The sequence below is a fragment of the Abramis brama genome (assembly GCF_963993115.1).
Source record: "Abramis brama genome assembly, chromosome: 5".
NCBI classification, from domain to species: domain Eukaryota; kingdom Metazoa; phylum Chordata; class Actinopteri; order Cypriniformes; family Leuciscidae; genus Abramis; species Abramis brama.
The window spans coordinates 34,276,448-34,292,961 of NC_139967.1; the positions used below are offsets into that span (position 1 = coordinate 34,276,448).

Genomic DNA, 16,514 nt, shown 5'->3' on the forward strand with positions numbered 1-16,514 from the left:
GAACAAAAAGGGTGGCTAACCGCACACTGATCCACTCAAGACTGGAAAAGTCTAAAAGGGTTGTCCCTATTCTCTTAATGAGTAATGGGTGTGTTTTGGGATTTACGTGCGTTAAACCAATCAGAGTCTCATCTCCCATTCCCTTTAAATGCCAGTTGTGTTCGCGCCATGGCAGATTTGCTATTTACATGAAGGAATTTGATAGTGGAAAGACCGAAGTCGTCTCCAGAGCGCAAACGGAACTGCTCGTGCGCGAGGTAAAAGTGCGCAAGCAGACCATCTACGGGACAAGCCGGATTCCACCATATCTTTATGTACACAATAATAATGTTTTACATTGTAATCCTTTTATTTAAAATATTTGGCATGTTTGTGTGCTGCTGTACGTGCGTCCCTGTGTGTGTAATAAGCAGAGTGTACACGCGTTGTGGACCCACCTATAGGCGCACATTACTAACACGCTCTTTAAATATCAAAAAATATATATATTGCGCCATTGACTTTAGACCAGGTTTCAGTTGGTCGATGGCGCAGTCTATTTCTGTTGCTTCAAAATAGCAACGTGCCAACAATGCGCCAGAACACACCTCGTTTTCAGACCAGCACGCCCATGGGCGCACAAATGGGCGCAAATGCATTTGCTATTTAAACAACGTGGCACAGGACGAGAAAATTATAACTGTGTCGGACTGAAACTAGCAAGAAACACTTGCATCGCGCCTGGCACTGCATTGCGCCGGGTGTAAGATAGGGCCCTAAATCTAAAAGGGGAATATATTGTGGCTGTCATAAGGGCTGTCAAATGCAGCTTTACCGAGCTCAAAGGCTCTGGGCGAGCTGTGATATAAATGAAAAGCTATTGGTAATTTTTTAAAAGGGCTGCTCAATATGTCCTGTCCTGTTTTCCTATTTCAGTGGAAATTACATCAACACATTGAATAACGCTGATTGTTGTAAGGCACTTCAAGCCTTTAAGGCTAATTTCACAGCTATTTTTTTCTATATTTTGAAAACTAACAGACAGGGCCGTACTCAGGGTTTTCTAAATAAATGGGTCCCATAATTGAGCTTGCTGGTAGGTTTGGGGTGTTTTGTTTCTTGTCAACAGCTTGTGTTAACATAAATCCCACCTATCTTGATTTGATTGGTCATCTCAAACATTTTGACATTGACCAGCGGTTTAGCAGCAATATATAGGGTCATAGTTGAAGAAACACCCTTTACGTTTTTTGTTCCCAATAAAGCATAAATAAGTCCTCTTTTAACTAAATGTTATTATGTTGTTAATGATTAAAATGAACAACTAAGAGAGTTTTTGTATTATAAATCTTGGCCCTTTGCTCTAGGGAGAGCCTGGAATCACTGGAAATCCTGGGATGCTTGGTGAGAGGGTAAAGACATTTTTGTATAAATTTCTGGTACCTTAATAAACATGTTTTAAACTAGAGTTAATATTCTTTGATTGTTTTTGTCCTTTTTTATTGTGTACAAAAGGGTCTTAATGGTTTCATCGGACCTTTTGGTGAGGTGGGGCTTGCTGGAGAAAAGGTCAGTAGGTCATAATCATGTTAAATTCCAATTAATCTTGGTTCCTGTTTCTGTGGCATGTGTTTTAAATCAAACGTCAGACATTTATGTTGGTTTTTTATGATGGTCAATGTTGTCTTTCCTTGATGTTAGTATTATCTTTTACTGTATTGTTTGGCTTAGATGTGTTTCTTGTGCTGTCAGGGAGATCGTGGTGAGATGGGTCTGCCCGGGCCACCTGGAGAAAAGGGAGCGATGGTAAGGAGTAAGTCTGGATCTCGTCTCTGCTCTCAGGGGAACTCTAATACCCACTTAACCTTGAGCAGTCACTATAACTATAACAGCTACAATGGTTGGAAAGTAGCAGTATGTGGGAAAATGCCTCATCAGCCATTTTCCATTCATGAGATAATCAGCTAGACCACTGCAAGAGTCATTTCCCTTTCAATGACATAAGGAAACTGTGGCCATTTGCTGTGTAAAGTGGTTTGGGCCACTCCAAAGAAATCCAAGAGCAACCTTCCTGCCTTTCCAAGAAGCTTTGTCGTCATTTCAATGTTTCAGCGGTTCCTATAACACTTAAAACTGTCTGCATGTATTTGGTGGCCATGGCAATCCAAAAAAATATTAATTGTTAACTTTTGTGCACTTGCCAGCAAACAACATGGGAGTTTTCCTCCGTGTAGGTTTACATCAGAATTTCATCATGCTTATGAGAGCCCTTTCTTCTACACTGCAAAAATATCTAAAAGTCCTTACAACACTTGCAACACTGCATAAGATATCAAGGTTTTCATAGGTTGATGTATTTTTTCTTACTGCACTGGCAGATTTTTTTACTTGTTTTTAACTTGTGTATAGTCTCAATAAATGAAAAAATCTGTCATTTGCAGCAAGACAAAATATATTCTCTGAAAGCAAGTTTTAGCATTTAGTTTTTTCTCAAGTAAATGTATCTTGAAAGGACTTTTAAATATTTAAATGGACAAAATACCCATTAATAATAGGATGTTTGCAGTGTATTTAGCCAAATTAGTTAGTTAGTCAATTACTAAATGACATGACAGTATGAAAAATGTTGTATTGCCACACCACCAAGTTTACTGTATTAATGCTATTCAGCATTCAGTCTGAAATGGTACAATGAAATAATTACAACTGAATAAATAGAATCACACTAAAAATGTTAAGGTATCAGAAATGATTGCTTATTTTAGAGATTATTCTATAATGATGTCTGTGTCTGTGATTGTTTTTTAGGGACACCCAGGGGTTCCGGGTGAAAGAGGCCCATCTGGATCAGCAGGTACACCAGTAAGTCAATGTTATGTATTTTATATATATATATAAACTGAATTTATTTATGCCTGGCCAAGAGTCTCTGCAAAAAGTAACAGCAGCACAGTTTTGTGTCTTACTCTGCTGTTGTAACTTCCAGGTTCCGTGCAATCATCTGGTATGAATCTTTCTAGGTAAACCCAAAGTACAGAAGCATCTTAAAAAGTCAAGTCTGTCTCATTTTGTGCAATAATCAAATTAACATTTTACCTCTGCACAGCACCGTTTACATTCTCTCATTAGAGCTGTCCATGCACATTGATGATAGACACAGACACTAACGAAATTACTGTCCTACTAAATGAAACCCGACAACTCGTCTCGTTTCTTTGCTCTACTCACACAAATGTTGACGTCATACAAGCATTTGGCAGGAAATGACTTTTAGAGGCACTCAGATGACCCTGTGAAGAGGGCAGAGTGCAGCGAAGTACAAACATAAACACCAGCCTTTGAAGGACAGAGCTTTGACCTTGCAGTTGTAATCGGGTCAAGTGATGTTTGTTTGCCTGAGGGAGACTCTTGCCAGCTCTAGCTGAGTTTTCTGAGGGAACGTTCTCTTGCTGCCTGATTCAGGACTCTGTTCTTGTCCTCTGTTCTGTGTTCTCTAGGGGCCTCCCGGTTCTAGGGGCCTCAGCGGCACCAGGGGACCCAAAGGCAGAAGGGTAAGAACAGATGATCTATCTATCTATCTATCTATCTATCTATCTATCTATAAATTACAGAAACGTCTGTCTGTCTGTCAGTGTGTCTGTCTGTGTGTGTGTGTGTGTGTGTGTGTGTGTGTGTGTGTGTGTGTGTGTGTGTGTGTGTGTGTGTGTGTGTGTGTGTGTGTGTGTGTGTGTGTGTGTGTGTGTGTCAAACTTGACAGGTGTCTTGCTACGGGCATGAGTAAGTGCAGTGCCAAGATTGTTTGGATTAGAAATGCAAAAGATATTGTTAAATATATATCGGTAAAAGAAGCACACACTGGCTTTTGCCGCTCTAGCCGCTGGCCGCTCCCCCTCTCACACTGCACACTGAGTGAGCACAGCCCAGGACCAGAGACAGAGAGGGTCGAAGAAAGCAGCGGAGCTTAAGTAGCGTTTTCTCTGAGTTCACTGTGTAGCCTGCTCCCTGAATCATGTAGTTCAATTTTCCACATTTATTGTATGTCATTATGAGTGTGTGCTTTCTACCATGCACAAATAAAAATGTCACTGAACTTTTGCTGTGTAATTATAACAATCAGCACTCAAATACACCAAACCAACAATTACTAAAAACAAACTGATTTTGCACGGGCACTTTGCACTGCTCCCTGAATCGACGCGCTTATTCATTTGTGGATGTTAACTGAATCTGTAAGTCAGCTCTGCTGTTTACTTCTGAATATTATATTTAATTCTGGTGCGCTTAAAGTTATCGATACTGTGTAATAGTAGCCTATGCTATTCACCAACTAAACATTTCCTATTCAATGCGTTCACAGTCTCTTTCACGGGCATCATTTGTAGTAGCCTATTCACAAACTGTTTGCTCAAGCATAGCGTTTTCTCGGAGTTCACTGCATGTGTGCTTTCTACCATGCACAAATAAAAATGTCACTGAACTTTTGCTGTGTAATTGTAACAATGAGCACTCAAACACACCAAACCAATAATTACTAAAAACACACACACAAAAACTAATTTTGCACGGGCATTTTGCACTAGTTATTATTAACAGCAATGATGATTCTTGCATAAACGTGCTTTGGAAAGTCAAAATGCTCAATTAAAGTTTAGACAGTTTTGATAAGTAAAGCAGTTTAGTGTTCAAGCCACGCTCATCTGCAGAAGTCTTAATTTCACAACTTTATCCATTAATGTATTTTTGTAACCTCTCTAGATAATTATCACTGTATACTCAAGATTCTCAATGGAAGCTATTCAAGTTCACATACTGTAGGCCTGTAATGAGTTTTTTTATTGGCATATAGTTCTGTCATCTTTGGATAGTTTAGCATCATGCTGATGCAGTGGTTGCTGGAAGCTAAATCGGGCTTTATTTCCTGAATATTCAGTCAATGACAGTATCATGGTAGAAGACCTTGACAGATGATGTCTTTACATCAGCTCTTATTACATTCCCATTAAAAAGTAATCAAAATTATAAAATTACACACCACTTTTACGCACAACTTTATCCACAACACATTAAGACAAATCTATCACTGATTGGGGAAAGTATTACTTTACATTAAGTAAAAAATAAGTCCAGCTGCAGTTGGACTAGGCATTCTTTAGATGTGAAACCATACTATCACAATGAAGGGGTCAACGCCACCCACAGGGATATGTTCCGAATCAAAGCGAGCAACGGGAGTTGTGGGCAAACAGAGGACAGACTTGCGTCATCTGGAGAGAAGTGACAGCACTCATGAGCAGCTTGGTCATTTACAATAACTGTGAAAGTCAAATTTTTGTCTTTTGGATGTGTGTCGTGCTGGTGGGTGTTATGGGTAATGTGAACCTGTTCGGGTTGCTTAAGAGTTGGAAAAGTCCCAAGCCTGATGATTGGATTATGTCAATGATGTCAGATTAATGATGATTCTCAGCAGACAAGAACATTGAGTGGAAAAACTCTTCAAGTCACAATGAGTTGCCATTTGCAACCCATTTTACTTTGTAGTTTGGCGTATTTTAAAATGAAACACGATGTTTCATGAGAAAAATTGCAGGACGGGTTGATTTTATTTTTCGGGAATTGATCGGATTGTAAAAAGCTACTATTCTGTTAGCTAACTGGCTTATTGGCTAAACGTATCTAATAGCCTGCACGGCCTACATGAGGACTTTTTCATTGAGGCTTCACACTTAAATTAATTTCATACTCATTATCTGTTAATATCCTCTCTAATAGCTTGTTGGCTTCCCATCAGAAATTTCAGCACTCATAGCAGTCTTTCCTCACATCACAAAAACACATTTTTAAACTAAATTAACCATTACAAATGAAACATTACTCCTTCAACAATCAAAAAATGAACGGCTGTATGGACTGAATTACCAATGACGGAGAACGCTGAGGTCTGGGATTTGAGCCTCATTTTCTAAAGGCTCAGTGCTGTTAGTTCCCATGGACATGTGCATTTATCTCTCTGCTCTTCAGAGGATAATATTCATGTAATTTATTGAGGAATAGAAAGTCGTTTCACCTCTCTGACAAATTAAAAATAATTTGATAAATGCTGATTATAGAATTAATTGGTCACTGTATGTGATGCCCTTTTGTACTTTTTTTTTTTTTTTAAGTTTGGGTATATCTGTTTCGAAGTATGCTATTTAAAATTATTTTTGTTGTTTTGTTCTTTTGTTGTTGTTTCTTTGTTGTTGAAAATCTACAATTGCCATTGAAACCAGGAAAAGCAATCTTTTAGAATTTGGATTCAGAAAGACCCTTAAAGGGATAGTTCACCTAAAAATGAAAATGTTATCATAATTTACTCACTTTCAAGTTGTTCCAAACCAGTATGAGTTTCTTTCTTCTGTTGAACACAACCAGACAGTTGACGGTAGCCATTGATTTCCATAGTAGGAAAAAAAACATACTGTGGAAGTCAATGGCTACCGTCAACTGTCTGGTGGTTACCAACATTCTTCAAAATATCTTATTTTTTTCTTTAGCAAAAGAAAGAAACTCATACAGGTTTGAAAAAAACATGAGGGTGAGTAAATGATTCAACAGAATGACAGAATTTTCCTTTTTGGGTGAACTATCCCTTTAAATATTTTATGATGAAGTTTTGGTCCAGGCCTGATTCCCATCAGTTCAAATATTGTTATTAGCCCCTGAAAGGTCAAAGGTTTCCTAAATGACATCAGATCAGGAGAACAGAGGCAACAGTGTTGTGTTGGCCCTCAAAACCAGTGCTGTCAAAGGAGCACCATGCGTCTGTTCTTCGGCAGGAGCCACAGTGGTTGCAGCCATAATAATATCCCCATTGATCACTGTTTCCACCTCCCAGACAAAGAAATCCCTCAAAGTCAGAGATCACCCAGCTGTGGCTCTACATTTTTCATAAAACTTATGAATCATCACAATGGAAATATAATGGCTGCTGTAACTGAACTTCCATGATGTGAAAGGCTAATGTTTCACAGTGGTCTTTAAAGCTGCATTCATTCAGGTTTTTGCCCCTGGTGAGTCGGAGATTTGACTCGTTCAAGACCATAAGTCATACAAATTACTTTGAATGAGTTGCCTTTTTGTTATATGGGTTTGTCAACCTTTGACAAAATGCCATAATGTACATCTGCTAGATATAGTAATAGTAACTCCTTCCCTTGACCCCGGGCCGTGTATCACCTCTGATATCTCAGAATAACTTTTTTTGTACAAATGTGCCCTCTGCTGTTCAACTAATTATTTTCTTACACCCATATGTGTCTGCTTCTTAATGCCATTCCCACCTCGATATAATCTATGCAGGGCGAGAGGGGACCAGATGGACCAGTTGGAGAAAAAGGAGTAATGGGAATGAAGGTGAAATGTTCATTAATGGATCTTATAGAGCTTAGTTACTGTGTAATATCTCACACGGATGAGTTTGATTAGAACATATTCTTAAACTATTGTTATTAATAGACACCTTCTTTTTGGTCCACGGGCATGGAGGTGCACAATTCAAAAACTGACTAACTCAAAATTTTATATTATTGCATTTCCTTGTTTTCACAATTCTTTATAAACACAATTAGAAGCTGCATATGATTATTTTGATATTGATCTTCACTGGCAACTTAATTTTTTGATTTTGGAACATTTGGCTTAGTAATTGTTAGCAATCTTATTCTCATGGGTTTGTCATACTTTATGTTAACTTTAAAAAGTATATCTGGCTGTGCATGATACAGCTGTATAAAGTAAAATAGTGCATGTTGAAAGCAGCATTGTGATGCTATGCTGTTTCAAGATGAAGAAACTGACTTCCGCCATGCTGGCATGCACTGCATTTTTCCTACCACAGAACAAAACAACATATGATACACATCTAAATCGTCAGCACAACATTTTTATCAACTTTTCAATGATGGAAACAGTGTGCATTGAAGGTTTATCCAAAACATTTCCAAAATACTTGGTTTTGGTTTAATCAAACAGAATAAAGAAGTATCATTTTATTTGTTTCTCAGTGTGTTGCAATGGAAAATAGTTGGTGACTGTTTCGGATTTTGTCCCTTTTCTGCAGGGTCCTGAGGGCCCACCAGGAAAACAAGGTTTCAATGGACAAATGGTAAAGTTACAGGTTTTATTTGTTTTATTTTGAAACTGTCAGTTTGATATCATTGCATACTGGACTGATGCTTAGGTCTTCAGAAAGCAAAACAGATCATGAAAGATCAATAAAACATTTCACAGAAGATCTAGTTTTGCTGACAATGTTATTATAGGAAAGATGGCCATGCAGGCAGTATAGTGTTTAAGTGGAGCATTGAGATTCTCTCTTGTGTACTAGGGTAAAATTGGTGAAACTGGTGAAACAGGACCAACTGGATTTATAGTAAGTAAATGAAGTAACTGGCATCCTTATTAGCATAAACTTTGTTAAATGTTCACAAAACTCATCCATTTCTAGGGTATTCAAGGACGAACTGGACCTCCTGGAGCAAAGGGCGTCTTAGGAGAACCTGTAAGTACATCTGCAAAAAGGAGTAATTCTGTCTTTTTTTTCTTTTTTTTCTTTTTTTTTGTGAAACACAAAAGAAGAAATGCTGAAAAATGTACTGGTTGCTCTTTTCCATATAATGAATTGAGACTTGGGCTGTCAAGCTCCAAAACACCAAAAAAAGCATCATAAATCAGTCAATCAATTGCAAGTCTTCTAAAGCTATACAGTAACTTTGTGTAAGAAACTGAACATGTTCCCCTTCGCTGTTCAGATCAATTTACGAATGGTGCCTTCACATGCTGTATGACATGTCAGGTTTGATTACGTCATTGTGATGTGACACATCTAATGGCAGCATGTATTCTATTCTCAAGTGAAACAGGATTTTCAACAAGAAAAAAAATTAGAAAAGAATTTGATTTTATCCATCTGGAATTTGTGATAAGTGATTGTTCCATACCATAATGGAGCCAGTTTTGGACAAGAGTTGGCTATAACAATGCCTGAAAAGCTATTTGGCTGTTGATGAAAAAAGTCCCATATGCTCACCAAGACTGCATTTATAGGATCAAAATGACAGTAAACAACAGTAATATTGTAAAGTAATAGAATTTTAAATTTTAAAATATAATTATATGTATTTTCAGCAGCCATTACTTCAGTGTCACATGATCCTTCAGAAATCATTCTAATATGCTGATTTGGTGCTCAAGAAATTATTTTTCTTATTATCATTGTGGAAAACAGTTTGTGGAAACCGTGATGCTTTTTTCAGGATTCTTTGATGAATAGAAATTCAAAAAGAATGGCATTTATTTGAAATCTAAATCTTTTGTAACATTATAAATGTAATTTTTTATCAATTTAATGCAAAATCATACTGACCCCAAACTTTTGAGCGGCAGTTTTTTAATATGTCTTCTGTCTCCTAATAGGGTCCTCAAGGGTCACCTGGAGTATTAGGTCCATTGGGTGAGACTGGAGCAGTGGTAAGATTCTTTATATTATCTTCAGATTTGTGTCGATGTGTTTTAACACATTCTCACTCCCAATTTGTCACATATTGATGCTTGGTCAAGACCCTTCGGCGTCACTATTTGATGCGCAGGGTACTCAATTGTTTTCAATGAGAAACCTTCTACCATAGATGTTATACACAGCCACAGATTAAAAAATTGCAGCCCGAAGAATCGTTACGTCAGTTTTGATAGTAAAATTTCATTGGCTCTCGTTTGTCTTGTGACCAATTGCGTCATCACGTCAGCTTTGATTGTAAAATGGCATTAGGCTTGTTCAACTTCATGCTGAAGCAGTGCATGCTGGTTAGAAATTTTGTCCGACTCAACCATGGCTCCTATACGTAATAATCGTCTAATCATTCTCTTTTTGGGAAAAGAAAGGTCTGAAATGCTTTGAAGATCTTTTCATTAATGATGTGTTTGCAAGTTTTTCTGAATTGTCCTCATCATTTAATCTGCTCCCCTCTCACCTATCTCGTTATTTTCAAATTAGGCACTATGTCTCCTCTCTGTTCTCCTTGTTTCCCTCTTTGCCTACAAAGGCTACATGGGAAGAGGCATTAAACTGAATCCTCATATGGGTGGGATTATCTCAAAGATATATGCAATTATCTTGTCAAAGGATAATGCTCACAACATTAAAACTATCAGGGCTTGGGAAGAGGAACTTGACTTAGAGTTTGAGGATGACTACTGGAGTAGAGTATTAGACAATGTACGTACCACCACTTTGTGTGCTAGATTTAGCTTTATACAATTTAAAACTATTCATAGAGCTCATCTCTCGAAGATAAAACTTTCTAAAATATATCCCAATGTTTCAGATTTGTGTGATAAACTTTCCCCAAGTAACCTTAGCCATATGTCTGTATCTTTAAAATAGTTTCTGATGTCCTAGGGGTCAAGTTAGCTGTTTGCCCTTTGATTGCAATCTTTGGTGTTTCATCTCGGTGTCAGCCTTTAAGCCGTAGACAGGCTGATGCCGTTGCTTTTACATCTCTTCTTGCTAGGCGCAGAATACTGTTATCTTGGACCTCCCCACAACCCCCTTCTATTTCAGTTTGGCTCAAAGATTTGGCCTTTTTTTTTAAACTTGGAAAAATTAAGTACAATATCAGAGGTAGGGGGGAATCTTTTTTGAAAAATGGCAACAATTTATTACATTCTTTAATGATTTACAAACCTTAGATGTGGATTGAGTGGGGGTATATTTTTATTTTATTTTATTTTTTATTTTATTTTTTACTAATATTATCCTCTCAATTATGCATGTATGTAATTAATTTACTTATTTATTTATTTATTTATTTATTTTATCTTCAGATTGGGGATTGCTTTGTTGGGGCTGGGTAGGGTTGTTTATTGAGGGTGGGGTGGTATAAAATGCAAAAATGCAGTTTGCAACAATAAAAATTCTATTTTTTAAGAAATTTTGTCCGACTTGAGACAGCGCCGATGCTACGTGACTGTGATGTATGCCATCAAAGTACCGCGAGAGCGATTCGGTTTCATTCTGCACAGCTTCTCAAGAGTGGCTGCACGAGCTCTGATGACGATACAGCTGTTCCACGATTGGCCGGATTCACCGCATGACAATGATCACGTGTTTCGTGTTTATACTCACACCTTCAGTTCCTCCTTCAGGTTTAGGGTAGGAGTGGGGTTAGTTGCTCCACAATATACAGTCAAACCAAAATGTATTCATACACCTTGCTATCCTCACTTACATAAATTAACTATAGTGTCCTTCATCCACTAATAAAATAATATAAAAAATTATACCTGGTGTCTGAATAATTTTTGGTTTGACTGTAAAAGTGGCTTATAAGTATTTATAAAATCATGTCTACTTTTACAAATGCATAGAATTATGCGTCTTGATCTGACGCATAAGGCAAACAACGGAAAGGAATGGAGTACCCTCTGCTTTGGAAAAATTATGCTAAAGGGATACCCTGTGCGTTAAAAAAGTGACGCAGAGGGGTCCTGACCAAGCGTCAGTATGTGACGAGTTGGGTGTGAGAACGTGTTGCTTTTATATTGTACTTCCAGCAGTGTTAAGTCAGTTTGTTATTTACTTCTCCAGCTGTGTTATTTCCCATTATGACCATCTGCCCTACTCTCTTTATGTTTTTATTAAAACAAACAATTATCATTATGCCCAAATTTAGCCAATGCCAAATTAGTTTTTGTTCCTGTAAACAATTACAATGTCCTTGAGTGGCATTAGACAACACTTAGCTTGGCTTTGCTAATTAAAATACTTTACGAGCAATAAGAAACAGATTTTGTCCCACATATTCGCTTTGTTTCTAATTACCTAGCCATTATTCCCACATGTTTTGTTAGCTGTGAGGGACCAAAGACTGTAGCAAGATTCAGAAAGCTTAACGCTCAGCGTTCATTAGTTTCCTGGTTTGTGTGACAGGGCTTACCTGGGAAGGTTGGAGAGCGGGGCTTACCAGGTGAATCAGGAGAGAAGGTAAAATCCCCTGTTTTCTCATACATGGTACCGAATGCTGATTAGTGTGCTGTAGCCGCTGTGCAATGATGTCATGTCCAACATTTACCATAGTGAGGTTACTGTGATCATATGCAGATGTTCTATACAAAGCCTATCTGGATATACATAATTATCTTGGGCTATTTGAGAATGTGGTGGCAAACAAAATTATATCACTGAATAAGAGACAAACATTTACCAATTGTCTTTTTATTTATTCCCTTGCAAGGAAAGGCCAGCAATAATACAGTCATACAGAGTGGCTGCAGAAGTGGGACAGTGAAGGGAGGGCATCCTTTCTCTTTTATAGTTCTTGACTCCCCGAATGTTATCACTCTAGGCCAGGGATAGGCAACTCCGGTCCTGGAGGGCCACTGTCCTGCAGAGTTTAGCTTCAGCCCTGATAAAAACTCACCTGCCTGTATCTATATAGTAATCCTGAAAACACTGGCTGAGTCCCAATTCGCCTACTTATACTACGACCTAAAAGTATGTACTTTTTTTGTGATGAAAAAGTACATACTTTTGAGTGTGTAGCAAAAGAGTATGCACGTTCTGGGACATCTTACGTCATGCAACGTAAACGAGAATGTGGTTTCCTAGTTACGCACACCGCGACTGTTAACAAAACATTTTACATTTCATTCATTCTTATATATCCAATACAATTTTATTTACTATTCCCATCTTTTTTTCCACAATACATTTACAATGTGTTTTACCAAATTGAGGAGTGAAGCAGGTTTAAAACATAAAAAAGACACTTGCATGACACTGTACTAGAGCCTTTTTATTTATTGTTTTGTAGCCTGCAATGGCGCTCAGTATCTTCATCGGACCCTACAAGATAAACACGGTACTTTTTTGGCACAACATAAACCCATTAATATTACGAGACAATAAAATATAACTTTAATTAGGGTTAAACATTTGAATTCTTACACTTAAAAACTGAGGACGCATCTCCGCTGCTGCATCCGACTGCCAGGTTTACATCACCACCATCACCGCAAAGCTCCTCCCTCCCGCACGCAATGGGTTGTGTGTAATATTAGCCGTTAGAGTGTGCATTGATCTGCACTTCGAATTCTAACCGGAAATAGTAGACCATCCGGGTATCTTTGGAATACTCATTTCAACATACTACGATTTGGGACGTACTAATTCTAGTTTCGCATACTATTTAGGACGGATAGTATGCGAATTGGGACTCAGCAACTGATTGCCTTGTTTAGGTGTGTTTAATTAGGGTTGGAGCTAAACTCTGCAGGACAGTGGCCCTCCAGGACCGGAGTTGCCTATCCCTGCTCTAGGCCAATCAAAGTATTTTCAACCATACATGGACCATTGTTTAGACTTGGTTCAGAGGCTCTCTTATCACGCACACATACGATGGTCATATACATCCATAAGATCAATAACTGTTCTTTGTTCTGTTATAACTGTTCTTTTTGTTCTAGTACATCAGCAGAGAAAAGTTAAACATAGAGAAAATGAAAACATAATGTTCAATAAGCACAATAAAACGTATACTGATGAAATTTCTTTGGTCACAAAATGGAGTCACTTTTTTCCACACTTTCTAGGGTGCAGTTGGATCTCCTGGGAATATTGGCGAGAAAGGCTTGATTGGACCTCGAGTAGGTTTCTTCATTTTATCTGCAAATGGCTTTATTCAGGAGAGATGCCATATTTAATTTAATAACACTTAAAATACATACATATTTCCAAAAAAATTACAATGGACAGAATAAAAAACATTCTTTATGAAAAAGAAGTGTGCTTAATTATGAAACAACAAAAATTCCAAGGCATTCACGTTGTTAGGTGTGAAGATGTAAGATATGTCAGTGCAAATTGCTTTCAGTTAAAACAGCTCAAACATGCATTTTAGTCTGGGACTAGGCTTAAGTCCTTAACCAGGGGCAAAAATGTTGATCAACTTGGCACAAGTGTTTCGGCTCGGCACAGCCTTCTTCAGAATGCACATCCATTGTTCACACAAACATTCTTTAAACTATTAGCAATGAGTGGATCATCAAAACAGTTGAGTAACCAGTGGGAGTGGCTATAACCAGCCAACTCCTACACAAAACATTATAGTATTTGTGCTTAATTATATTGAATGTGCACTTGCAGTATACTTCAAAAATGTATTTAAAGAGAGTACACTGTTAAAATGTGCACTTTGTAATAATGTTAAATTAAAATTTGACTGTACACTCATTTTGATGTGTTGGCATACTAAAGCACATGTAAGGTACTTATTGTAAGGTACTTATTTAAATACGTGAAGTTTCAATAGAAATTACACTTATACACTTAAGTATACTTAAGACACTTATATTTTTGTTTACCATGTATATGTATACAGCAGTACACTTTAACAATATTTCAAAGACAATAGAATTATAAAATAATATATAAATATGTAATTAAGTCCTACTTCAGTGGGTCAAAAAAAACACTGTAAAGTTCAGCTAATTGCATTTAATTTCAATTAACATGCAATTAAGTGTAAAAAAAAAAAAAAAAACCTTTACATTCAGTTCATACTTAAGTATTTTTTTAAGGTATATTATTTAATTAACACGTACTCTTTTTAAAAGTAGGATAAAGTGTACTTGTTTTTCACAAGGGATGGTTTATTAGATGCAACCTTGAAACTACATGTTTGTCCCTCACAGCATTGTTTTCATTTGTGTCAAGTTAAATATGGCATCTACCCAGATGAAAGTCCATATCTGTCTCTTTAAAGTAGTACAGTGAATTTATTTAAACAAAGCTCTCGTTTAGGGTGACCCTGGACTTGATGGAGAGGCTGGTCTGAGCGGTCCTGATGGAGCTAAGGTCAGAAAACGGACAAAACTTTTTTTTTATTTTCACATGATCACTTTAATTAAGAAAGTGTCCGTAAACATTGTTTAAGTCCTTTGCTTGGATAGATAATATTTTATTGACCCTAAGTCTCAACAAGTGTTGTTGTCTCTAGGGTGAAAAGGGGGATATTGGAATGGAGGGAGAAACAGGTGAAAAAGGAGCCATCGGATTTAAAGGAACGGAAGGGCGTCCTGGAGATCCTGGCTTAATAGGCATCAAGGTGCTTGCTCTTTTCTATTTGGAAATAGCTGATCATTTTGTTGAGATATTCATGTGCGCCTTACAGCGCTATTGTTTTTGCATATTTAGCAGTAAGAAAAAAGTTACTGATTGTGGTATTTTGCTTGTTATTCCCGTTTTCCTCGATTTCTAACATACTGATTCATTTGGCACAATTTCCCAAACCATTCATTCAGTTCTCAAAACAAATAAATATTTATCAAAACGCTCAACACATTTCACCTGCTTTCACACACATTCAAATTGTATTAATGATTTCTGAAAAACTACATAAGAATGCCCTAATTTTACACAGGTTTAACCATTTCTCATTCATAAAACAAACACGTAATATAAATAACTCAAGTGTCACAATGTGAACTCAAATAGCAGCACACATTTATCCATGAATAATGAAGTAGCAGAACTGCTATAGTACTGTATACTGTAATTAAATTTGGCCAAAGTTGCAGAGGATGCTGAATTTATTTATTTAGTACTGTACTGTAATTGGCAGTATACTGTATTATGTTGCATTGGTATTTAAACGTTTCTTCTCTGGTGGTTTTCATCTACTTTAAGATCACTTTACTGTAGTGTAAATAGCCACTGATCTGCAAAATTATTCCTGAATCCCAGTAAGATGTTTTTGTTACAGTGTTATGAATGATCTTACTAGTGTTCACTAGGCAGGAAGATAGTCTGTGTATTTGTTAGGTTGTGTGTCAAAAGAGAATATCATTTTGACTAAAATATTTGATTTTGACCGGAAAGTTTGAGGTTTGTTAGTTGGTGTATTCATGAGATTGTGTTTATAGTTTAGCAATAGCAGCGTGTTAGCAATTTAAAAAAATTAAGCAAATCTAGGCCTGCTACAAAAAATTGTTTACCACTAAATTAGATTTCACACTAGGTCACTTTATATTGCTGTACCACATGCTTTAAAGTTTTATTGAAAATTGAGTGATGTTGGATGACAGCAAAGACAAACTGCACATCCTTGTGGTTGTGCTGAATGATCAAACTCATAAGTCATTACTGAATGTGTTCATTCAGAGATATCACTCTATTCATTTTTGCAGTTTGTCAACTCTGTCATGTTCATTTCAGGGCCCTGAGGGTAAACCTGGAAAAATTGGTGAGAGGGGAAAACCTGGAGAGAAGGTATTTTATGTTGGCATTTCAGTTTACATGGTTACCCATCAACATTCTCAGTACATATCATTAGATATCAGTGTGTGTTCTTCCAAATGTATAGTATAAATGATGCTTAAATTCATTTCAGGGCAGCAAAGGTCACCAGGGTCACCTTGGCGAGACCGGACCAATGGGAGAGCAAGGTGCCATGGGTTTCATCGGGCCAAAAGGAAGCAGAGGAACTACTGGATTTATGGTA

General features: G+C 37.3%; 1 protein-coding gene across 6 annotated transcripts in view; it reads left to right on the forward strand.

Moving 5' to 3' along the window:
• col27a1b (collagen, type XXVII, alpha 1b) overlaps positions 1-16,514 on the forward strand; it is a 123,231-nt gene that overhangs the window by 87,236 nt on the left and 19,481 nt on the right. For all 6 annotated transcript variants that reach the window (XR_014606223.1, XM_084114521.1, XM_084114522.1 and 3 more), the window contains 16 exons: positions 1,347-1,391; positions 1,495-1,548; positions 1,732-1,785; positions 2,788-2,841; positions 3,477-3,530; positions 7,318-7,371; positions 8,078-8,122; positions 8,345-8,389; positions 8,465-8,518; positions 9,433-9,486; positions 11,945-11,998; positions 13,606-13,659; positions 14,816-14,869; positions 15,012-15,119; positions 16,229-16,282; positions 16,404-16,511. Coding sequence is in view for 5 of the 6 variants with exons in the window: in XM_084114521.1 (XP_083970647.1) it covers positions 1,347-1,391; positions 1,495-1,548; positions 1,732-1,785; positions 2,788-2,841; positions 3,477-3,530; positions 7,318-7,371; positions 8,078-8,122; positions 8,345-8,389; positions 8,465-8,518; positions 9,433-9,486; positions 11,945-11,998; positions 13,606-13,659; positions 14,816-14,869; positions 15,012-15,119; positions 16,229-16,282; positions 16,404-16,511 (945 nt within the window). In the remaining variant the exon portion in view is untranslated. The remainder of the gene's footprint in view (positions 1-1,346; positions 1,392-1,494; positions 1,549-1,731; positions 1,786-2,787; positions 2,842-3,476; positions 3,531-7,317; positions 7,372-8,077; positions 8,123-8,344; positions 8,390-8,464; positions 8,519-9,432; positions 9,487-11,944; positions 11,999-13,605; positions 13,660-14,815; positions 14,870-15,011; positions 15,120-16,228; positions 16,283-16,403; positions 16,512-16,514) is intronic.